Consider the following 23,772-nt stretch of genomic DNA (forward strand, 5'->3'; position numbering starts at 1 on the left):
GAAACACAGGAAATCTTGCTAGGAAGACTGTCAGTGTAAACCAAATAGCTACAGAAAGTAAAAAGGCACTAAACATTTTCTTAGATTTATTTATTTTATTTTACATATGAGTGTTTGCCTGCATGTATATATGTGTATCAGGTCCATATATGCCTTGTGCCCAAAGAGGTCAGAGGAAGGCCTGGGAACCCCTGGAACTGGAGTTACAAATGGTTATGAGTTGCTGTGTGGGAGCTGGGAACCAAACCTGGGTCTTCCTGTAAGAGCCACATGTGTTCTTAAGGACTGAGCCATTTGAGCCATCTCTCAAGCCTCATAACTATGTTCTTTTACTTTTTTGTGATTTACCTTGTTGTTTCATTTAACTACTGTGCTCTGACAGTGCCATGAGATCTTAAGTGTTTTACTCCATATTTCTAAACAAATGCAATGCCGATGCTTAGTTTTTTTTAAATAATAAACTTGATTTATAAGTTTTTTTTTTTTTTAACAATACAGTGGACACAATTCTATAGTCTCAATGAGCTGTATTTACACTCAGTAGTTATTTCAGAGCTGCACATTAGAGTTTACGCTGCTGTTATCAGATATATTTGTATGTATTTATTCATCACCAAAAATGGAAAATCCATGGCAGAGTGTTAACTAGAACATGTATTTAGTTTTATATTCCTTTTCATAACTTGTGTCTATCACCTGTGTCTGGTCCTTCCTTATGTCCTAATAGCTAGCTTTTCTTGTTCTTTTCTTTATATTACACTGTGTCCACTTGTACATTTATTTATGTATATGCTTATATTATTGGCTGATGTCCATGTAAGAGAATAAATACAAGGTTTATTTCTTTTCTGAAATTTTGTGACCTCACTAAATATTTTTCTCCAAATTTGTGATTACATTTTTCTTTAGAGATGGGCAATATTCCATTTTACACACACGCATGCATGCGTGTGTGCACATGCGTGCCACAGCTGTTGATGGATATCTGGGTGGATTTTGATTCTTTGGTTTATTGAGTAAAAAAGCAATAAAGAAGTGCTTCTTCTTGGTAGAAGCTGACTTCCTGTCTTCCTGTTACAGAAAGGAAAGTCTTAATCTCATTTCTTCCACTTGTCTCATTGTCCTGAACTGTTGGTGTACTTTCATTACATCAGTATTCTTTTTTTTTTTTTTTTTTTTTTTTTGTCAGCATGACTATAATGGAATGGTGATCCAGGATTTATGTGAAAACAGATTTGTACTTTTGCTCTTATTTATTTCCTGAAGCTTATTATTACTTCCCTTTTTCCTTGCTTGATGCTATTTTATTTTAAAAATTTTGCATTTCTTAATCCACTGCCCCTCAACATTTTAGGTGCTTGAGGCAGGGAGTTGTGTTAGATTTTCCTCATGGTCCCTCCTGGAGGTCAGTTTTCATGCTCTAGTGCTTGTGCCTTCCTAAGTCTCGCTTCCTCTCTTCCATTCTGTTTGGATTCTATGTCACTGCCATGTTCTCCCTCCTTCATGACTAAAGCTTGGTTTTCACTAGCTGCATATGAATATGCCTAGACGTATGTTTGTGGAGGCCTTACGTAATCTGAAAACATCTTTACCAAGTTAGATTGGTCTGACTGGAGGTTGAATTGCAAGTCAGCAATAATTTAATCTACAGAATTTTGACGTCATGAACTTAATGTTTTAATTGTTGGTGGTAAATATTATCCATCTTGAGTTCTGATCCCCAGTATGTCTATTATATGTTTAATTTTCAGGAGTTCTTTTTTGAGTTGTATTGTTTTGTAGATGTGAGAACTTTCTTTCTTAATGGAGATATATGCTCACGCACAGCTGCATTCTTCTGTCTGTGGTCATGGGTTCCCTCCAACCTGTGGACTTGTTTGTTCATGGTGGGGGACAGGGTGATGGTTCTCATGCTGCCTGATAGCTCCTCTCCTTAAGCTTTTTGATTTAGGGTGTTCCTCTTTTCTTCCCTTCCAATTTAGAGGTTGTCTTTAAGTTCACTTTGTCTTCATTTATTGTGATTTTGAGTTAAAATGGTTTAGATATACTTTTTTGATACATTTTTTTTTTTTGGGGTGTATCTGTAGGAAGGAAGAAAGGCAAACAGAAAAGTTATCTTTCAAATTACTTAAATGCCATTTTAAATGTCAGCTTTTACATAGTAGATTTCCTTGGTGTCTTTCTGTGTAGCAGAGTTCAAGGAATTTATATGAAATATGCTAACATAATTATTCATGTATCTCTGGGGAAATAAAAAGTGCTTTCAGGAAATGGTAGATCAATTTAAAATTTTTGTATCCCATTTAGTTAATGTTTATTAAATGTTGTGCCAAGACTTAGGCACAGTTCTGGATATAGAGGCAAGAAAATCTCTGACCCAGAAGAACTCACTCTTAGGACAACAGGAATTGGACAGGGTGGCAGTTATTATACAAGGAAGGATGAGCTGCTGCAATTGCAGAAGGGCACAGAGAGACCTGTGCAAGTGCTGCAGAGAAGGACACACACACACACACACACACACACAGACACACAGACACACAGACACACAGACACACACAGACACAGACACACACAGACACACAGACACACAGACACACACACACAGACACACACAGAGACACACACACAGACACAGACACACACACAGACACAGACACAGACACACACACACACAGACACACACACAGACACACACACAGACACAGACACAGACACACACACACACAGGATGGAAGAGGTGAAAGAAGAGGCATTTGTAAGACATAGTATTTTTGTTTGCTGTAGATTTACAGAGTAAATTTGTGGCCAAAGAAAATGAAGTCCAGAGTCTGCATAGTAAGCTCACTGACACCCTGGTATCAAAACAGCAGTTGGAGCAGAGACTGATGCAATTAATGGAGTCAGAACAAAAGAGAGTGAGCAAAGAAGAGTCTTTGCAAATTCAAGTTCAGGTATATGTTTTTCTTTCTTTAAAAACAAGGGGTTGTATTTATGTGTTTATATGTATGAATAAATAATTAAAGAAACATCATGAATTAGAGTGAAGGAGAGGATATATTGGAGAGTTTTTCTGGGTGGTGGTATCATTTTGATTTAAAAATTGCAAAAAAAAAATCAAAATCTGTGTCTATGTAAATGCATTACATTCAAATAAACTTCCATTTCAGTGTCTAAAATATTAAGAAAAACAAATTAGGATAAGTGTGGTATGTCTTAATTCTTAATAGTGGCAAATAATTAACATTTAATCTTTGAGTATTTGTTAAAAGATGAACTCATCCACTTCTTCAGGACTTCTTGTGATAGGATCAGGGATAGTTAACAGCCTAGATGTCTGCCTTGTAAATTAACTGAAAAATAAGATGCTTGATAAACCAAGAACATGTAAATCATTGTGTTCATGTTCACTTGGATATTTATTAATAACACATCTGTCCTTTCTCTTTTTGTTTTCTGTTAACGAAAAGGATATTTTGGAACAAAATGAAGCTTTGAAAGCTCAGATTCAACAATTCCATTCCCAGATAGCTGCTCAGGTAATGGTGCATTTTCAGTTACTTATTGTTAATCACAGCTTTCTAGCTGTTTGAACAATTATCTGACGGCCCGTGTAGTGCCAGGCTTCAGTAGTTGGGAGACTGGTCAATGAATCAGTATGTAGTGGCCCCAAGTTTAAGACACTAAATATTATATATAATACTTGTGAAGCATTAAGAACCCCAAATCTGTATAGTTAGAAGGGTTAAGTGAGAGCACTCACCCCTGGGAAAAATGCTCACAGCTTTGTCACAAAACAAAAGGGATAGCCACGTAGAGCTTAGAATAGGGACTGCTGTATTGGTTGATGGATTGTCACAGAATATTGACTTAGCCTCTAGAGTCTCACACATGTACACAGGGTAGCTGTGTTAGCTTCAGCTCCCAAAGTGATAAGACCTGTTGTTTGACACTCATGCTTTGATTGATTGGTAGGTCGGTTTTGGAATATAAATGATAAAACATTTAGAAAAAAAGTGAAAGTTTCTACTATAATACAAATACTATACACATACTATAAATTTCAGTTTTAGTTCAACTTTTTAAATTATAAAAATTATTTGTAGCAACAAGTACTAGAAATGTGTATCCTGGGCTGGGGAGGTGACTCAGCAGTAAAGTGTGCCTTCTGTTGTTCCAGAGGACCACAGTTGAATTCCCAGCACCCCTAGCAGGCAGTTCACAACTGCCTGTAACACCAACTCCAGGGTATCTGATGGCTTCCTCCATCATCTGCACTCATGTGCCCATGGCCCCCCCACAACACTTAACACATACTGAAATAAAAATAAATCTTTAAAAAAGAAATTTGACTCTCATGTTAAAAGTTTTTTAACGTTAAAATTGTATTTTAGAGTTCAGACTCCCAAAGCTTTGTGCACATAAATGTTTTTTCCTAATTGCTTCTTTGTATAGATGATACTTTAAAATTATTTGAGGTTGGATTGAGATCTCTATCATTAGCTGACAGAAAAGTCAGAAAAGCCTTTGAGAATGCTGAGACCTTTCATAGTGGGAAGGGAGCAGCATGTGCATTCTCCCCACTGTCTTAATCACCAAGTGGATCATTTCAGAAGGTTTTGCAGAGCAAGAGAGACACAGGGGTAGAGATGGCCTTTGTGAATGGACTTGCCCCATATGTACTTGTTGCTTGTCAGTTTCATAGTTCCTAGGCCTGCCCACTTGCTCAAGTCTTAATATCCTGTGACGTGATGTGTAGTTTCCTAATAACTGGCTGTTGGTAAACAGATTTGCTTTCAGAATGATAGCTATTCACCATAGGCCAGATTTGTCTTTAACAACTTTATATATGTTAATTTCTCTTGTTTTTTAAAGCTCTGTTGTGATTATTATTGTACAGCTTTTAAGCTTTTTCTCAAATGCTCTTATGTTGATGATGTTTTTCTTTCTCAGACCTCCGCTTCAGTTCTAGCAGAAGAATTACATAAAGTGTAAGCCTGCCATTCCACACTTCTCTTATAATTCTGTCATAACTACTAACAGATACTTGTTTGATACAACACACAATTAACTTCATACTCTGATCTGTTTGAAAAATTAAACTCTTATTTTGCTCTTTGTTTTTTTTCTTTTCTTTTCTTTTTTTCTTTTTAGCTTGTGTCTGTTTAGTCCCCAAACATTACATGTTGTTTTGCTGTTATCATAAAAGAGCTGGGCAAACTTTCTTTCATTTGAGATATTGGTAATTATGTAGAAGAGGCAATTGTGTTTTCAGAGTAGTGGGAGGCAGTTAGTGCTTTTGTCTGCTTTGTGCTTGTGGCTCTTCTGTGTCTAGCCCTGTGACATTAGGCTGTACACGCAAAGTAAATTTATGTTGTTTTGTGTTGCATAACTATACCTATTTGGCTAGTTGTTTGCCGATAACCTATATTCTGGTTTTGATGCCAGACTTCTTAATGTAAATTAACTTCTTTGACTCAAATTTTAAACAATGTCTGTCTATGCATTTGTGTATCTATAATTCTAGGCCTCATTCTGTAGCCCAGGCTGGGCTTGAATTTGTGGTGATCCTCCTGCCTTAGCCTCTTAAGTACTGAGCCACATCATCCTGCCATAAAATAGGGGATATTTTGGGCTGGAGAAATAAATGCCTTAGTAGAAAAGGCTCTCACTGTCATGCCCGATGACCCAAATTTTATCCCCTTGTCTCACATGCTGGAAGGAGGGAGCAGACTTTTGCAAGTTGTCCTCTGTCTCTCTCTCTCTTACACACACACACACACACACACACACACACACACACACACACACACACACACACACACACTCTAATGATATTTTAGGGTGTCATGCTTTATGAAAGTTACTAGTAGGAGGAAAGTACAGTTATATGACACTTAGTTAAGAGGTAAAACATTTTGCAGGTAAAACTAATCCTTTGGTTTGTAAATGCTTATTAAAAGCACAAATCTATTTCCTTTCTGAAGGATTGCAGAAAAGGACAAACAGCTAAAGCAGACCGAAGATTCATTAGCCAATGAACACGACCACTTAGCAAGCAAAGAGGAGGAGCTTAAGGTACAGTAACTCTTGCAGCTTCCTGCTGTTGTATTTTATAGGACTGAATGTTGAAGATTAGTCAGTATGTGTTATATGATTCTGGAGCATGGAAACGTGCTTTCTTCTTTTGAACTAAAGAACTTCTTTAGTGCTAAGAGGAAAACCCAAAAGGTTTATTCAGATGATGCATTTCGTAACAGTTTCATAAATTTGGCAAGTAACAGAAATTGATAATGTTTTGTAGTGATATAATTTATGATTTGTTAAAGCTTGCCTGAGGATTCAGAAAGCAAAGTCAGCCACAAACTATAGAGGGCAGGCAGTGGTGGCACACACCTTTAATCCCAGAATTCAGGAGATAAAGGCAGATGGATCTCTGTTAGTTCAGGGCCACCCAGGGATACGTGAGAGTGACTCAGTCTAAAAGAGAGTTAGAGCTTACACATTTAGTCCCTGGACTCACGGGAGATATTTAAGAAAGGAATAGGGTCTCAGAGCTGGGATTCATTATCCAGCCACATTGAGGATAGGAAGATATCCAGTCTCAAGATTCTCCAGCTACGTTGAGGAGAGGCAGCTTTTTAGGTTTTGTGGAGCTAGTATCGCCTTTCAGTCTGAGGTAGAGGGAGATCTAGTGCCCAGCTGGTTTGATTTTCTGGTTTTCAGCTTGAAGCTTGAACCCCAATATCTGTCTCTGGATCTTTTATTTTTTGTGTTACAATGTTTCTTTTTGGTTTAGGAAATTTGTAATTTGAGACTTTTACCTAACACTTAAAGTAGAACAGATATGTTGCCACAGGTTTAAGGTAAATTTTATGAAATACTTTTAATACTATGTACTTTTTTCTTACTCTAGGATATACAGAATATGAATTTCTTATTAAAAGCGGAAGTGCAGAAATTGCAGGCCCTGGCTAATGAGCAGGTAGACCAATTTTGTTTGTTTACCTCTGAAGAATTTTGATTTGCCTTTTATTGTTTATTTGAGGCTCCGAGCCCAGTTTTCTGTGTGTAAATTCTATCCATAATAGTTACTTAATGTTTGACTGTGGAATGTGTTATTGAGATCCTCTGCACACACCACCTAGATGGCACCTATTCCTATTAGAGGTAGCATATGATACAATGAATTCTTCATTTCTGAGACAGAGGAGATTGTTAAAACAGTCTGAATGTGCTGTTTGTTTTAGCTTTTTCCTTTTAATGTATAAAAGACAACCTTTTTATGAGGAAAAAGTGACCTCTGAGAAGTAAAAAATAAAACACAGAGGTACATAGTTTTGTTATAGCTTTAATCCAAATGTTTGGAAATAGAAATTTTTATATGGACAAATGAATAGTTTGTGGTTTATGGTTTCCTAAGAAATGCTAAGGTTTTCATTTTATTCTGATGCAGGCCGCTGCAGTGCATGAGGTAGAGAAGATGCAGAAGAGGTGAGGAGTGTATTCTGTGCAGAGACTGGTGCATCCACCTCATGGGCAGTGCCGCTTCCACCTGAGGCTTGTGTGTCTAGTCCCTGAAAACCTTGAATGAACTCGTTTTAATTGATACTCTTCTCTCATAGTATCCATGTAAAGGATGATAAAATAAGATTGCTTGAAGAGCAGCTGCAGCATGAAATTGCAAGCAAAATGGAAGAATTTAAGGTGTGTGATTAAGCTTGTGAACTCACCTTTCTCAGAACAACTTCTTATGAGTTATAGTTACAATTCCTCTAAAAAATGCTATTTTTAATATAGTCATTGGAAACATTATTTCCTTAGTTTATTTGGTGGCTTATGTGAATAGTGAATTTTTAATAGACTTTTTGGCTTAAATGTATTTTGTCTTATCTATTATTTATTTATTTATTTATTTATTATATATTTGAATTACAAACAAGATTGAATTACGTGACGATCCCAGTTCCCTTCTCCCTCCCTTTTTCCTCTACCACCCCGACAACTAAAATCCCACCTGTCGTATGTCCTTTCTTCTAATCTACACCTGACTCAAAATTTCTGCTTCCTCATGACCTCTGCATCCTTCCTTTTCTTCCCTTCTCACTCTCGTAGCTTCCTCCCCCTTCTTCTCATGTTCTCAATTTGCTCAGGGGATGGTGACCCTTTCCCCTTCTCCAGGGGACAAAGTTTGTCTCTTTTAGGGTCTTTGTTTACTAGTGTCTCTGGCAGTGTGGATTGTAGTGAGTACATATCATGTTTGTCTTTTTGTGATTGGTTTACCTCGCTCAGAATGGTTTCTTCGAGTTCCATCCATTTTCCTGCAAATTTCAAGATTCCATTGTTTTTTTCTGCTGAGTAGTACTCCATTGTGTAAATGTACCACATTTTCTCTATCCATTCTTCGGTTGAGGGGCATCTAGGCTTCTTCCAGTTTCTGGCTATTACAAATAATGCTGCTGTGAACATCGTTGAACAGATGTCCTTGTTGTATGAATGTGCTTCTTTTGGCTTTATGCCTAGGAGTGGAATTGCTGGATCATTTGGTAGACTTATTCCCATTTTCTTGAGGAGTCGCCATACTGATTTCCAAAGTGGCTGTACAAGTTGGCACTCCCACCAGCAGTGGAGAAGTGTTCCTCTTTCTCTACACATCCTCTCCAGCATAAACTGTCATTGGTGTTTTAGCCATTCTGACAGGAGTAAGATGGTATCTCAGAGTTGTTTTGATTTGCATTTCCCTAATGGCTAAGGATGTTGAACCACTTTATGTGTCTTTCAGCCGTTTTAGATTCCTCTATTGAGAGTTGTCTATTTAATTCTGTACCCCATTTTTTAATTGGATTGTTTGGTGTTTTGGAGAATAGCTTCTTGAGTTCTTTGTATATTTTGGAGATCAGCCCTCTGTCAGATGTGGGGTTGGTGAATATCTTTTCCCAGTCTGTGGGCTCCCGTTTTGTCTTGCTGACTATGTCCTTTGCCTTACAGAAGCTTCTCAGTTTCAGGAGGTCCCATTTATTAATTGTTGATCTCAGTGTCTGTGTTATTGTTCAGGAAGCAGTCTCCTGTACCAATTAATTCAAGGGTATTTCCCACTTTATCTTCTAATAGGTTCAGTGTGGCTGGGTTTATGTTGAGGTCTTTGATCCATTTTGACTTAAGTTTTGTGCAGGGCGAAAGGCTTGGGTCTATCTGTAGTCTTCTACATGTTTGCATCCAGTTATGCCAGCACTATTTGTTGAAGATGTTCTCTTTGTTCCATCGTATAAATTTGGATTGTTTGTCAAAAATCAGGTGTTCGTAGGTATTTTGTCTTATCTTAAGCTAAATGTTTAAAAGTTATTTTGTCCCAAGCATTCCTTGGCAATCTTTTTTTTTTTTTTTTTTTTTTGGTTTTTCGAGACAGGCTTTCTCTGTAGGTTTGGAGACTGTCCTGGAACTCTCTTTGAAGACCAGACTAGCCTCAAACTAGCAGAGATCCACCTGCCCCTGCCGCCTCAGTCTTGGGATCAAAGGTGTGCACCACCACTGCCTGGTTTCCTTGGCAATCTTTAAATGAGTATTTTACATTTGTGCATAGTTTTGCTGTCTATGCTGTTGCTGCAGTGCTGATCTTTGTTGACCCCTGGATTTTTATGCATGTATGTAACTGTAGCATTGCTATGAACACCTAAAGCAACAGTATGCGGTTGTTTGTTGAAAAACTCAATTCAAATGGTGACTGCTTTTCTCTTTCTAAAAAAGTAAATTGGGCTTCATTCTTCCAGATTCTGAGCGACCAGAACAAAGCATTACAGTTGGAAGTTCAGAACCTACAGATCGTTGTTTCTCAACAGGTGAGGCTTTTCATGGAGTAGTGTGGGACAGCCAGAGTATAAGAAGGTCTAGTGAGAAATTGTGCTTAATATTAGATGTATCTTTCAGTCTCACCTCTCTCATTTTGTGCTTAGTTTCAAAATTAAAGTTTTGTGTCTCTGGGATGAAGGAAATGTTAATCTTTTCATAAATATTTTGCAAAAAACAAAGAAAAGAAACCCTGTTTTTGTAGCCTTAATCTTTTCATATAGGCAGTATGGTTTCTCAAAAGGAAGAGTGGGTTTGAAACTTTCAAGTACCTTGTAATTGCTTAATATTTCTGAGTCCTTCTATTCAGTTTTTCACACCAAAGTTATGCTAAACAATTTCTTAGATTTGAATGGCGAAGTTTAAATACTTTGTTTAGTCTCATGATTTGCATAAAGGGCAGATCTAAATTGTTTATTTTTAAAAAAAGATGTATGTGTGTGCACATATATACATATTGGTAAGGTGGATGATAAGAAATACACATTCCATTTTGCAATATTTACATGTATTCTTAAAAAGCAACATAATATATACTCTCTCTCTCTCTCTCTCTCTCTCTCTCTCTCTCTCTCCTAATTATCCACCTTACCTCTATCCGTCTTTCTATATGAATGGTGCTGCTTCATAAGCCAGTATCTAGTGGTATCTTATCTCTGCTGCTTCCATAGTGTTACTTTTATAAATTCTCATACAAGCCCCCCAATTTATATTTTTTGAATATATTCTAGGAGCTGGCCAGACAGTTTAGAAAGGTATTTCCTACTAATCCTGAGAACCTGAGTTTAATTTCTGGGAACTACATGGTAGAAGGAGAGGACCACACCCCACAAGTTGTTCTCTGATCCCCATATGTGAGCCATGAGACACCCCTACATAAATAAATAAAATGTAAACATTTTAATACCAAAGTAGTCTAGAAACTATTGTTATTTCATGCTACATTAGAATATAAATTTTGTAGCTGGGCAGTGGTGGTGCATACCTTTAATCTTAGCACTTGGGAGGTAGAGGCAGGTGGCCAGTCTGGTCTACATAGTGAGTTGTAGGCTAGCCTGGTCTATGTAGTGAATTCCAGGACAGTCAAAGCAACACAGAGAAATCCTGTCTTGAAAAACAAAACCTAAATAAACATACATTTCATGTTTCCTTAATAGTAAGTTCTTGGTATGTCCTTTACTGGAAACGATAGTGTTCCCTTTAGAGATACTTGCATTATTTGTTTTACAATTCACAATTAAGCAAGTATACTATTGATGTACCTCGCTGCTGCCTGAATTATTTGTTAATATCAGTTTGCCACATCACATTTCCCTTTCCTTCTCTGTGATATGAAATATTCTGTAAGTTTTGTTACTTTGTATATGCTTAAAAGTAGCAGCGAAAAATGTAAATCTTCTCCTTTGTTGTATTATAGATTATTAGTGATAAAAACTTCATAAATTATTAGAACCCAAGCTCAAATGACCATCTGTGAAACTTGAATGTCCATTGTATAGTTTTGCTGGAAGGATTTTTAATTTTTACTGTTAAAAAATATTACTTCAGACATGGCAATCTTGTTGGGTTAAGTTAGGTAAATTATGGTAGTTTTTTTTTTTCTGTGTCTGTTAATTCTTACCTGGAGAAGTAGCATGCAGTGTCTCTGTACTGATTACCAGAGATTGCAATATATAGACTTTAAAGTTTTCCAAAGTCAGTCCTATGAAGGGGAAACAAATGTCTAGAAACTTAAGAATCTTCTCTACAATTCTAGTATTTTAACTGTTTTTAGGTGCTGGAAATGCCTGCATTTGAAGAGAAAACCTGAATCTGTTTTCATTCTATTTTTAAAAACATTTATTTACTAATTTATGGAGCGGTGTGCATGTGAGAGAGTGAGCACATACTTGTGTGTGTCTGACTGTGTGTGTGTGTGTGTGTGTGTCTGACTGTGTGTGTGTCTGACTGTGTGTGTGTGTGTGTGTTGGTATATACTCTCTCTCCTTCCACCATGTGGGTTCTGAGGATTAAACTCAGGTCATCAGGCTTAGTGGCAATCACCTTCACCCATTGAGCCATCTTGATAGCTGGGAATCCTGAATCCTTAAGACCACATTTAACTCACAGGGTTTAAGTATAAGTCAGGAAATAAAAGTGAATGCCCTTTCTTACATTTATTTGTCAAACATACTAAACATTATTTGTCAAAGAAACAACCTTGTAAACATCTATTTTTTGCCGAAATGATGTTTCCAGCCTATGTAACAGTAGCCTCTAGATCCTGTGATACTTGGAAAAAATGACTTTCTATTGTCTTACATAGAATTTTAAATCATATTTGTGGAAATGACTATTTTGAAAAAATTCCCTTATTCTTTTGATACTAACTCAACTTTCTCTGTAATATGTTGTACACGTTAGGTATTTTGTTAGTTTGAGATGGAGTTCTCTTACATTTTCTGAACACATTTTTGTAGCCACAATTTTTTATTTATTTAAAAAGAATTAAGGAGATAGAACCTCATTTTGTAGGACTAATTTAGATCTGCTGTTGGGTAATTCTTAAATATATTCTCTGGTCTTACACCAAATAAATTAGGAAATAATGAGTAACATGTATGTTTATTTTAAAATTTGATTTGTGCCTGAGACCTTTTGTCTTAACAAGACAAGAAAACTTGTGCTTTCCTTTAAACATTTATTTATTGTGTACATACACTGCAGGGCATTCAGAGAACAGCTTGCAGTGTAGTTCAGGAATAAGTTCTCTGCCTGCACTATGTGATTCCCTGGGGATTGGGCTCTGGGCATCAGGCTTGACTGCAGGCACTTCTACTGCCTGGGCCATCTTGCCAGCCTCACTCTTTGGCGGCTTCTACACTCACCCTTTTATTGTTACTGATTGTGAAATAAGAGATAAAAAATAGTGTACCAAAGTTTCTTTTCATTTCCAACTTTCTTTAACCTCCTCCTTCCTATATAGCAGTTAGAATTCCAAATGACAGTTAAGAGAGAACAAGTTTGTGATGTAAAACTTCCAGCTCTCCTGCCCGGTGGTTTTGTTCTGGAGAAAAAGGTTGAACTTATTGAAGGAGAAACCGGTAAAGCCATGTTGTTGTTTCTTTAGGTATAGGAAGAGCAAAGGCCAGAGGCCTTAGGTATGGGAATGTGCTTAGACACTGAGGAAAGGGAGGATAGCTGTGTGCAGGTTTTCTGGTCACTAGCTAATATTAGCCTAGGGAAGGAAGACAGGTAAGCTCTGCTCGTCACAGTGGCTGGGTGTGCTTGCTGGCATGATGGTTGAGCAGCAGCAGGCCTTTATTCTTGCCCCAGTAGGATTTTAAGAGTCAGTCCAAGTTCAGAGTTACTGAGTAAAAGTCATGGGAGGTCCTCTTGTTTGCTGGACAGCTCTTCATGATCATACTGAATGATGGAAGGTTTAGGTTTATCATCCTGGAGGAAGGAATAGGATTGGATTAGGTTGGTAAAGGGTGTAGTAAAGTGAGAATGTTGGTCCGTATTTGAGGTGAAGAACCATAGCAGTTAACTAAATATGACTTCTTTAGGGGAACTGAGTTCATTGAGCATGTTTAGTTGAGTGTACCCTAGGTTTTGACTTGCATGCTGAGGCTCTGGAGGTGAATGGTACTTAATTCTTGATTTGAGAATATGACTTAATGTACACATAGCTTGTATAGAAGAAAGGTGTGGTGAGTTAAATTCTTGAATTGTGTCTAGGTTTACAGTGACATTTTATTTGAAGAGTGGAAAGGTAACACGGGACAGCTTAGCCAAGAATTGGCTGAACAGTGAGGAACAGTTGAGCTGAGGGGGAGGCTTTCCAGCAGCATGATGGTGTGCAGCAGAATTGACAGACATTTAGAACATGCTGAGACACTGTGAGTGCAGAGAATAGGGTGTGGGGCTAGAGGAAGACTCTCTAGGACCTAATTAGGAAAAGCTTTGTTCATTGTATAAGGGTTGTGAACCCGATGTCACCCTGAAGAGCATTGCAAGGATGGACAAACATGTACTCTACAAGTGAGAGAAGTCCCAGTGATAGAAGTGAGGTGTCTGATGTTAGTCAGAGAAGCAATAGGGTTGAGTAAGCCTAGGACAACTAAATACGTAAGGCACAGGTAAGCTGGTCTTCATAGTGTTGTCTCTTTTGTAAGGTGGGATTCATTGAAACAAATGTGGATTAAAAACTTTTTATGAGTTTTAAGTTTATAAAAAGCAACTTCTGTAAGAGTGGTTTCTACACTATCAGATTGATGTAATGCACTTTGGGAATTTCCTATCCTTTTTTATGATGGGATGATTTTTCCTCATTGGGGCACTCTTCCTTTGCAACTAACATAGAGACAGAGAATTCAGGGCATTGTGATGTTCAAGATGAGTAAAGATGAGGACCTGAATGTAGGCACTTACAAGAAGGGACTAATTTAAAAATATAGAAGATGTGGAATCTTAGACCTCAGGTTTGCCAATGAAAACAGTTTTATTTTTGAAAATAAGTATAATGAGATAGGTTAAAAAAATCAGAAAATAACAGGATTAGAAGATTGTTTCATGAGGTATGGACAGAAAACCCTAGACCTATTTGGCCAGAGTACTAAATTGCCTGAGTGTCTGAGAACCTGAAGGGAGAAAGCTTTGCTTCCAGACACACAGTAGTAATCCTGGGAGTTTGTGTCTTTGAGCACAAAGGGTCTGAAGGGTCAGGGGCATAAGGTCAGTTTAATGCCATGCTTTCCATGCTTTTATAGGAGATGTATTTGTGTGGCTGCTTCTGCAGTGCACACACACTTTTACTATAGTCTCTGTTTTGGTCTGGTAGCATTTTCATATTATCTGTCTACATGTTCAGAATCCATTGGACTATAAACAAGATTTATGCAATTGCATTAGTGTTAGATTTAAGTGTAGGAGAAAATAACTAGAAAATAAAAAGGCTTCTGTGGCTTTGGTCTTAAAGGCTTAAATGTTTTATATTTGAGGAAATCTTCCCACTATCCTTCTTAGTGACCAAAAATTATCCTCAAGTTCGTAGTTCATTTTGCTAGTGCCTTGCCCTCCTTTTGCATCCTGTATGTAGATGCCTCTTTTCTGGTCTTAAATAAAAAATTTATAATTTTGAGCAGTCCTCAAATAAGGACTAAATTTTGGAACTATTTAGAATCCTAAACTATTTTCACAGAGTCTTTTTCTAAACTAATTTTATCTTATGCAGACTTGGTAGAATTAAGCCTTTTTTAATCTTTTTGTTTTTAGCCTAATAAAGATATTATGGAACAAATGGAAAAATGGTAAGAGTTTAACTTTTCATACTTTGGTGACTCATTCCTACCAAGTTTGTAGTGACAGAATTGTTAGCTGTAATAATCTAGGTTCTTAAAGGTATTACTTGTATTTTGGGGTAGAAAAGAGTGTTGTGGACCGTGGATCAGCCAGGGTTACCTTATGGTCTGTTTGTGGGTGTCATGAGATACTGATTGACTTGTTCAGGCTGTTATCATTCATACATTACCTGAGCACAGTTTACTTATTTGTGAGGAGTTCACCTTAACACCATGATTGAGATCTTCAGAAATCTTTCCAGAAGAATATAATGAATGAGGAACAGAGGGGTTGATCTATGTAAAATATTTAGGAATGATGTTTACCTTGACCAAATAGTTCATACGAATGTTTTAAATTTATAATTTCAGCATTCAAGAAAAAGATGAAAAGTTAAAGACCGTAGAAGAATTACTTGAAACTGGACTTATTCAGGTGGCCACTAAAGAGGAGGAACTGAATGTAAAGCATTTTCTAGATTGTTTTCCTTGTGTTTATTCTGTCAGTGTAAAGGGGTTTCACTGTAATTGTTTTCCCAAAGCTGTGTGTTACATGTTATAAGTCCATAAGCAATTTCATTTAATTTAAGTGATACTTCTTTAGAAATTGAAAATGCATAGATGATGTAGTGTCCACTGCCTAAGTTGTCACTGTAGTTTGGAGATGTGTGTTCCTCTTGCACCCATGTTCAGATTATAACCAGGGATCATTAGCGGATGTCCTAAGTTTGTGAGTGGCTATGGGGGGAAAGCAAGTCAGGACCAACTGCTCCATGCTCACTCTCAGCTCTTACTAACATGAACCTTTGGGAAAGGAAATCACAAGATGTCATTGAATTTGTAACTGCCGTGGCTTAACTGAAAAATGGCACACTGTGTCTTTGAGGATGTCAACATTTTAGTTGAAATGTATATGGTGATAATTGAATTGCAAAATGGTTGACTAACTATAAAGGTTATAGGGAAAAGGGTAGAAGAGGACAAATGGGCTAGCTTATTTTGAAGTAGCTAGTGTTTCACGAATAAAAAAGTATGTTGTGCTTATATGATTTTGAAAACAGGCCATAAGAACAGAAAACTCAACCCTGACAAAAGAAGTTCAAGAGTTAAAGGCCAAGCAGAGTGATCAGGTAATGCATAGTATATAGTGAATGCATTCTGTTGATCTACACATTTCTCCTTACAGCAGGCACAGCTAGTGCATGAAATGTAGCACCCAAATTGTTTATTTTACATGGTTAAATTTTTTCAATTAAACTTTTAATCAATGAATCATTAGTGACTTGAGTAGTAATAGAAGCTGCAATTTATTGAAAACTGTCTATATGATAGGTAGGCATTCTGTGAACTACTCCAAATAGGATTTCATTTTTTTTCTTTATTTACTTAAATTTATTTAATTTATGTTTGTGAGTGTTTTGCTTATATTTATGCCCATGTACTACATGCAAGCAGTGCCCACAGAGGTCAGAAGAGGGCATCAACTTCCATGGGTCTGGAGTTTGAAGATGGTTGTGAGCTGCTATGTGGGTGCTGGGTATTGAACCTGGGTCCTCTGAAAGAGTAGCAATTGCTTTTATTTTTTTTTGTTTTTGTTTGTTTTGTTTTGTTTTTTGAGACAGGGTTTCTCTGTATTGTTTTGGAGCCTGTCCTGGAACTAGCTCTTGCAGACCAGGCTGGTCTCGAACTCACAGAGATCCACCTGCCTCTGCTTCCGGAGTGCTGGGATTAAAGCCATGCACCACCACCACCCGGCTGCTTTCAATTTTTGAGCCATCTCTCCAGCCCAACTTTTTTTATTTAAAAAATGTATTCTTGTTGTTGCTGTGTGTAGGATACATGAAGGTGTGCATGTACCATGGATTGCTTGTAGAGGTCACAGGACAACTTAGGATATGCTTTCTGCTTCCACATTTATGTACATCATCAGGCTTGCATGACAAGCACTTTGCCCTGTGAGTCATCTTGCTGGCCATTGTTTTTTTTTTTTTTTTAATACAACAATAAAGGGGTTGACCACACATATACATTGAGTCTCTAATAATGGCAAAAAAGGGGGGGGCTACATTGAAATGAGGCAATTTCTTAGGTTTAATTTCTCCCCTCGCTAGAATCACTAAGTAATTAAGCATTTATCTAGTGATTATTCTTCTGGACTGTACTTAGTAGTCTCAAATCTGCTTATTTTCAACATGTTACTCGTTTTTACCATTATGATGTTAAGAAAACCTAGAAAGAATTTTAGGTTTCCTTTTTCATTTCGATTTGTATAATAACAAGCTTATTTCTGACTCACTTATAATTTTAAAAATTACTAAATTATGCATCTTTCTACTTCTAGGTTTCTTTTGTGTCTCTAGTTGAAGAACTTAGGAGAGTGTAAGTGATAACATTGTTATAAATTGGTCTTTTTCTTTTGACTTATTTTCTTGGTGCTATTAAATGGAGTTTTATTTACTTGGGAGAGTTGACATACGTCATTACCTCTGTCCATCTATCCATCTCTCTCTATAGCATCTATCTAATCTATCTATCTGGAATTGATGTACACTATTCCTCCCCACTTCTCCCTCTTCCTCACCCTCTCTCCCTTTCTAAGCCTGTCTCGCCAGGGTTTCCCTGCATGCTTGGGACTGGTGTCTCAACTCCTGATGCTCCCCTATCACCTTCCTGAGTACTGAGATAGTGTACACCACCACACCTGGCTCAGTTGAACCTTCATTCTAGAATTTCTCATCAGTGGACTAAGGGAGATTAGCTGCGCTTCCCAAGTTCAAAGATTTTTATCATTTTTAAAGTCCATTTTCATAATTGATTCTTTTTTTTTAATGTGGCATCAATTGTTAATTTTTCATGTTTAGTAGAAACTATTATAGATGAATTTATGTTGCACAGAGAGATAGCTCATGAATGCATTTCCCTTGTGAGGTACCTGTCAGCTTTGATGCCATATTGTGTAGTAAGCTCAAACTCCTATAATCCAATGTCACTGAATGGAAGTCGATTCTCCCTGGTGTTGGTATTCTTCATGGTACAAATAGTAGATTTTCTGTGTATTTTTGAAGCATACCACCAACTTCTTGCATGCATAGATTTCAGTAGTTGCTGATTAAATTCTTAGTGAACAGGAGCTTAAGGTTCTTTCTCTGCTTCTTGTCTGCGAAGTTGAGTTACCATTGCACTGTAAATGAAGGAGTTGGCTTGGAGAGACTTCTCATGGTGGTGCTGTTTTTATGTTTAGTTGGTGGATCTCAGTGATTTCTAGTCAGGTTAATACTTGATTTGTTTGTTTAAGGATCCATGAGAAAGATGGACAGATCAAGTCTGTGGAAGAGCTTCTAGAAGTTGAACTTCTCAAAGTTGCTAATAAGGAGAAAACTGTTCAGGTAGTAGGAGAGAGAACAGTGTCTGCCTTTCTGTTCATCAACTCAAGTTAATACCATTTGATTTCATGTGTTTGTATGTTGCATTTCTTTGTCAACCTCAGTGTGTTTTCCATTGTCCAATCTTGTCTGTTTTATCATTGTCAAGGCTTTGAAACAGGAAATAGAGGTTCTAAAAGAAGAAATAGGAAATGCCCAGCTTGAAAAGGCTCACCAGGTAAAAATCCCAGAGCCACAGCATGACAGATTTATTAGTGTCTATGTTATTTGTGAGCTAGTTTTAAATTTTGTTCCCCTTGCTGTTCAGAAAAGTTCTTTAATAGCTTGCTACAAGTATATTTGCTTATATTCCTTTTAAACACCTTTTACTAAGGCCCTCTTCTAGTGCAAGTTCTCTGTATTAATGTTGCATTTTAGTCAGTCTAAAAAATGCAAAATACAGAACACTCTGGTAAAACCAACTGCATGGAACAGAATGCATTGTTATAGAATGTGTATTCTTCCACTGAATGTAGAAAAAAAATATGAGTTTCCCTGGAGATTCTAGAAGAGAACATTTTTACTTGGTAGGTGGGTTTTATGAAATTTAATCTGATAAGTCTTCATTAAAATGGTTAGAGCCTGTGGAAGAGATAATTTGTTCATCCATTGTATTAATACAACAGCTCCTTAGAACCCCGGGCTAGGATTGGAGATAGTGTTTTGTGACTTCAGGAGAAGCTCCTTCTGCAGGACTAATATCTGAATGTAGGCCCGAGAGGAAATAAAATGTTAGATTGCTGTGTGACTTACTAGAAAGGAAAGGGCTGAGGAGTAAAGTGGGGACAGTGCTAGCATGAGGACTGGAATTCAGATCTCCAGCTCTTGTGTAAAAGCCAAACATGGCAGCACACAGCTGTAACCCGACCGAGCACTGGAGGTGGAGATAGGTTTACTGGATCCAGGCTTCAGGTTCAGTTAAGAGACTGTTTTAGAACATGAGGTGAATAGCAATAAAGAGTCGAGATTCACAATGTGACCTCTGGCCTTTTTGCACATTTTTGTGTGCACATTTAATACACAGAAAATCATGAATAAATACCTATATAAATAAACAGGAAATTAAGGAAGACACAGAGCACTATAGAGCATATGTTCTGGAGAATTCTGATACTGTATGGCGGTGTGTGGAGAGGTGAAGACTTGAGTTCTCAACTGTAGCAATACCTCTTGATGCTGGTGCACTATTTATAACCATCTTCCTTAATTTGACCCCACCCAGTTATGTTGTTACTTTTACTGTCACTGGAACAAGAGGAGGTTAAATGTAAAACACATCTTATTTTGGCATGGAAATTCAGCTTGGCTTTTATATTTTGAAGTGTACACATTGTAAAGATGTATAACATAAAGCTTGATAAGGTTAAAGAAAGGATTTTAAATTGCTTTTCTGTCCTTTGTGTTTTAGTTATCTGTCACTTCTCAAGTTCAGGAGCTTCAGAACTTGTAAGTAACTTTTGTTTCATCTTCCTATAAATAATCTCTTTCCTACAAGTTAAATTTAATGAAAATTATAGCTTTTTTATAATTTAATTTCAGTGTTCTGGAAAATACCAAGTTTTTTTAAAGGCCTTTTTTTTTTTTTGTGGGAAGGAGGTGGTAGTGTGAGAATTCTTCTTTTGATTCATAATCAGAGTATATCTTAAATGGAGATGTTGCTTCTTGCACATTTTAATGATCATGTGAAACTGGCTGTGTCATTGACTCTGAAGCCGGTTTGCTAAATTGTGTGAATTTCCTGATGCTGCCTAGATGGGATGACATAGGGCATGAGGAGAGCGACAGTAATTTATCCATGTGGTAGCATGACTTTCTTAGTTATCTTACACTTAGTAATTTGATGTCTCAAATCTTGTATTCCTTTATATTAAAATGGTTTGTAGAAATTTCATTTTTACAAAAGTCCAGTGGACTTGGACTACAAAAACACTATTTTTACAGTCTTCAGTACTTTTGCTTTTTAAGATCATGTAAATTTTTATTTATCCCTTCTTAATAACTTGCCAGATTAAGAGGCAAGGAAGAACAGGTGAACACCATGAAGGTTGCATTAGAAGACAAAGACAAAGACCTGACGGATAGAGCGAAACGGATACAGGTGAGAAGTTAAAAACAGAAGTGAAAACAACCACTTTTCTGGTATTTGAGTATCAGTTCACATCTATTCTCTTTAAGGATCTCCAAGAAGAAAACGCGTCTTTAAAGGCTTATCTTCAAGAGGCAGCACAGCCTGCTCTACCAGAGGTACAGTATGAACATTACCGCTCTTCCAAGTAAAGGGTTCTGCCATTGTTTAGTTGCTACTCTCAGGTTGTCTTTTGCAACTATCAAGCCAAGTTTGGCTTCCTGATTTCCCCAGCTAATAGTATGAGTGTTTCTTTTTCCTTCCTTTGTCAAGTGTACTCCAGGCTCATGCTTAACTGTGCTTATTTGGTAAACTAACCTATGTTTCTTTAGAAAAATACTTTTTTACCCCTTTTCATTTTGGTTTTTCGAGATAGGGTTTCTGTGTGTAGCTCTGGCTTTCCTGGAACCCACTCTGTAGACCAGGCTGGCCTCAAACTCAGAGATCCTCCTGCCTCTGCCTTCCAAATGCTGGGATTAAAGGCGTGCACCACCCCTGCCTGGCTCAGAAAAAATATTTTTTAAAAGGTACATATGATCAGGAAAACTCATTCCTCTAGGCTTGTTGGCTCACACCTGTGATCCCATCCCTTAGAAGGCTGAAGTAAAAGGACCACAGGGGGCTTGAGGCTAACCTGGGCTACCTAGTGAGTTCTTGTTTAAAAAAAAAAAAAAAAAAAAAAAAAAACCATAGAAAGGGATAAAAGTGTTTCCTTTTTTAAAATAAACAATCTAATGTTAAATTTAACACATGATTGTATTTTTATTTTATAGCTGGGTGGTTCGGCATGTGTAATGTAGTACCTGACTTGCTTTGATGTTAACATTAAAAAGGTTAATTTGTTTCTTAGGCGTGTTCAACACCACGATTTGAAGAACTTGAAAATATGTAAGTATGCTTTTAGCTAGTATTTTGATGAAGTATACAAGAATGTGCTTAAAATTAATTTCTTTTGGTCTCTGAAAGGTCACTGATCAAGTTTTAATTATAGTCTAGAGACAAATAAGAGAAATTTCTGCTTGCTGAAAGGTGAAGCAAAGACCCTTTAAATGTTTTAGGATCCCAAAAGATTCGCTCATTTTCTCCAATACTCTTTCTGCTTTTTTCACAAATTAATCTTGTAATTACTCTAAGAGGAAATCAGTTGATTTTCATTTAATCAGGAGGTAATCTTAGCCATAAACAGATAATGGGCATATCATAATTCTATTTGCTTATAGGAAACATGGATCTTGTCAAGCTAGTTCCATGCTGAATAATAAAAATGTCACCACCTGTTAGATCATAGAGTGTAACACGGATAATAAAAACCCTGAGATTGATATTGGGATTCATGCTGAAGGTCAGAGAAGCAAAGCAGCCAGTCACTAGGTCTTACCTTTACTTCAGACCAAAATGGGTGATCCTGGCTCCACTTATCAGTGCAGTGCAGACTGCACTGTTCTCCACCAAGCCTCAGACTGTAATCCTCTGGGCTCCTGTTTCCTCCTGCATTATATTCCTTTCTCTGTCCAGCCATAACACTCCTGTCTCCACCCTAGTGCTGGAATTAAAGGCATGTGATCCCAAGTACTGAGATCACCTTTGTGTGAGCTGTTTCTCTTTCAGACTGGATCAGTTTCTTGTAGCTCAGTATTGCCTTGATCTGGCTCTGTCTTCCCAAGTCCTGGGATTAAAGGTGTGTATCACCACTGCCTGGCTCTGTGACTGGCTAGCTTTGCATTTTGATTCCAGTGGCTTCATTAGATCAAAAACAATATAGCACAACAATAGAAGTTTGCTTTTGCTTTCTTAGGTGTTTATACCAGAATAGTTTTTTTTTTTTTTTTTTTTAAATTCTGCAAAAGTCATTATTTTTGAGACAGTCTCACTTGTTGCCTAGACTGGCTTGAAACGTACTAGGTAAATCAGGCTAGCCTCAAACTTACCATGGCTTCCTTTTCCCAACTGCTGAGAGTACAGGTATGAGCTGCTGTGCCCAGCAAAAGTTGGTTTCTTTCTTTTTCTTTTGGTTTTTTGAGACAGGCTTTCTCTGTGTATCTCTGGCTATCTTGGAACTCACACTGTAGGTCAGGCTGGCCTTGAATTTACAGAGATCTGCCTGCCTCTGCCTCCTGAGTGCTAGGATTAAAGGCTTGTGCCACCTCTATCACCTGACAAAACTTGGTTTTCTTTAACTACATCACAAACTAAAGAATGAAAACTAGATTCCAAGTTTTTGGAGAATTACTTTAAACATTTTTTGTTTGTGTATGTGTAGTTGTGTGAACCATGGTTATGTGTGTAGGCTACAGGACAATTTGTGGGAGTCAGTTTTTTCCTTTAATCATGTTGGTCCTGTGACCCAAATTGAGTTGTCAGTTTTGGTGGCAAGTGTCTTGAAGATTGAAGATTGTAGGTTGTGTTTGTGAACACAAGGGACTTGATTTTTCTGGGCATCATGATTGTATATTCATTTATTGACCTGTTCATTGAGGGTATTTTTCTCTCATCTGCTAGTAGGAGCTTAGAGACACATTTATGGCCTCTTGCAATACGTATACAATTACTAAAGTATATTGTTTTAGGTTTATTTCTATCCTTCATTTTTCTTGTTCTGTCCTGTCATTTTCTTTTTTAAGACAGAGTCTCACTGTGTAACCTTGGCTGTCCTGGGATTCAGAATATCTCCCTGCTTTTGCTTTCTGAGTGCTGGGAGTAAAGGTGTGCACATTGTGCCTGGCTCTTGGCCTTTTCTTTGGTAAACAATGGACTTTATTTTGGGTGACACACTTTTAGATCTACAGAAAAGATTGATAAGTATAGTTTCAGGATCACCACTCCCTCTTCTCCTATTACCAGCATTACCACTGATGAACAAATAGTACTGCGGTTGTTAGCAGCTGAACACCATGTTTTCCATTAGGTCATAACAAATGTTCAGGAACAATACATCACCCCAGTATCATGCCGGACAGTTTCACTCTGCTAAAAGAATTCCTCTTGTCAGCATTTCACCCTCTTCCCCACCCTTTCCCATTTTCCCTATTCACTATCCAACCACTATCTCCCTCAACAACCT

At 37.3% G+C, this 23,772-nt stretch overlaps 1 protein-coding gene across 8 annotated transcripts in view; it reads left to right on the top strand.

Annotated features, from left to right (window-relative positions):
* Positions 1-23,772, top strand: part of Ktn1 (kinectin 1) — a 100,245-nt gene that overhangs the window by 43,450 nt on the left and 33,023 nt on the right. For 4 of the 8 annotated variants that reach the window (XM_027386554.2, XM_027386558.2, XM_027386559.2 and 1 more), the window contains exons 11-28: positions 2,788-2,954; positions 3,471-3,539; positions 4,954-4,991; positions 5,988-6,078; positions 6,917-6,985; positions 7,457-7,494; positions 7,626-7,707; positions 9,768-9,836; positions 15,100-15,134; positions 15,537-15,627; positions 16,226-16,294; positions 17,506-17,543; positions 18,460-18,550; positions 18,696-18,764; positions 19,995-20,032; positions 20,594-20,684; positions 20,762-20,830; positions 21,562-21,599. In XM_027386554.2, the coding sequence (XP_027242355.1) occupies positions 2,788-2,954; positions 3,471-3,539; positions 4,954-4,991; positions 5,988-6,078; positions 6,917-6,985; positions 7,457-7,494; positions 7,626-7,707; positions 9,768-9,836; positions 15,100-15,134; positions 15,537-15,627; positions 16,226-16,294; positions 17,506-17,543; positions 18,460-18,550; positions 18,696-18,764; positions 19,995-20,032; positions 20,594-20,684; positions 20,762-20,830; positions 21,562-21,599 (1,252 nt within the window). The remainder of the gene's footprint in view (positions 1-2,787; positions 2,955-3,470; positions 3,540-4,953; positions 4,992-5,987; positions 6,079-6,916; positions 6,986-7,456; positions 7,495-7,625; positions 7,708-9,767; positions 9,837-15,099; positions 15,135-15,536; positions 15,628-16,225; positions 16,295-17,505; positions 17,544-18,459; positions 18,551-18,695; positions 18,765-19,994; positions 20,033-20,593; positions 20,685-20,761; positions 20,831-21,561; positions 21,600-23,772) is intronic. The other 4 variants (XM_027386557.2, XM_027386560.2, XM_035453480.1 and 1 more) reach the window with 2 other exon arrangements.

This window comes from Cricetulus griseus (assembly GCF_003668045.3).
Source record: "Cricetulus griseus strain 17A/GY chromosome 1 unlocalized genomic scaffold, alternate assembly CriGri-PICRH-1.0 chr1_1, whole genome shotgun sequence".
NCBI lineage: Eukaryota > Metazoa > Chordata > Mammalia > Rodentia > Cricetidae > Cricetulus > Cricetulus griseus.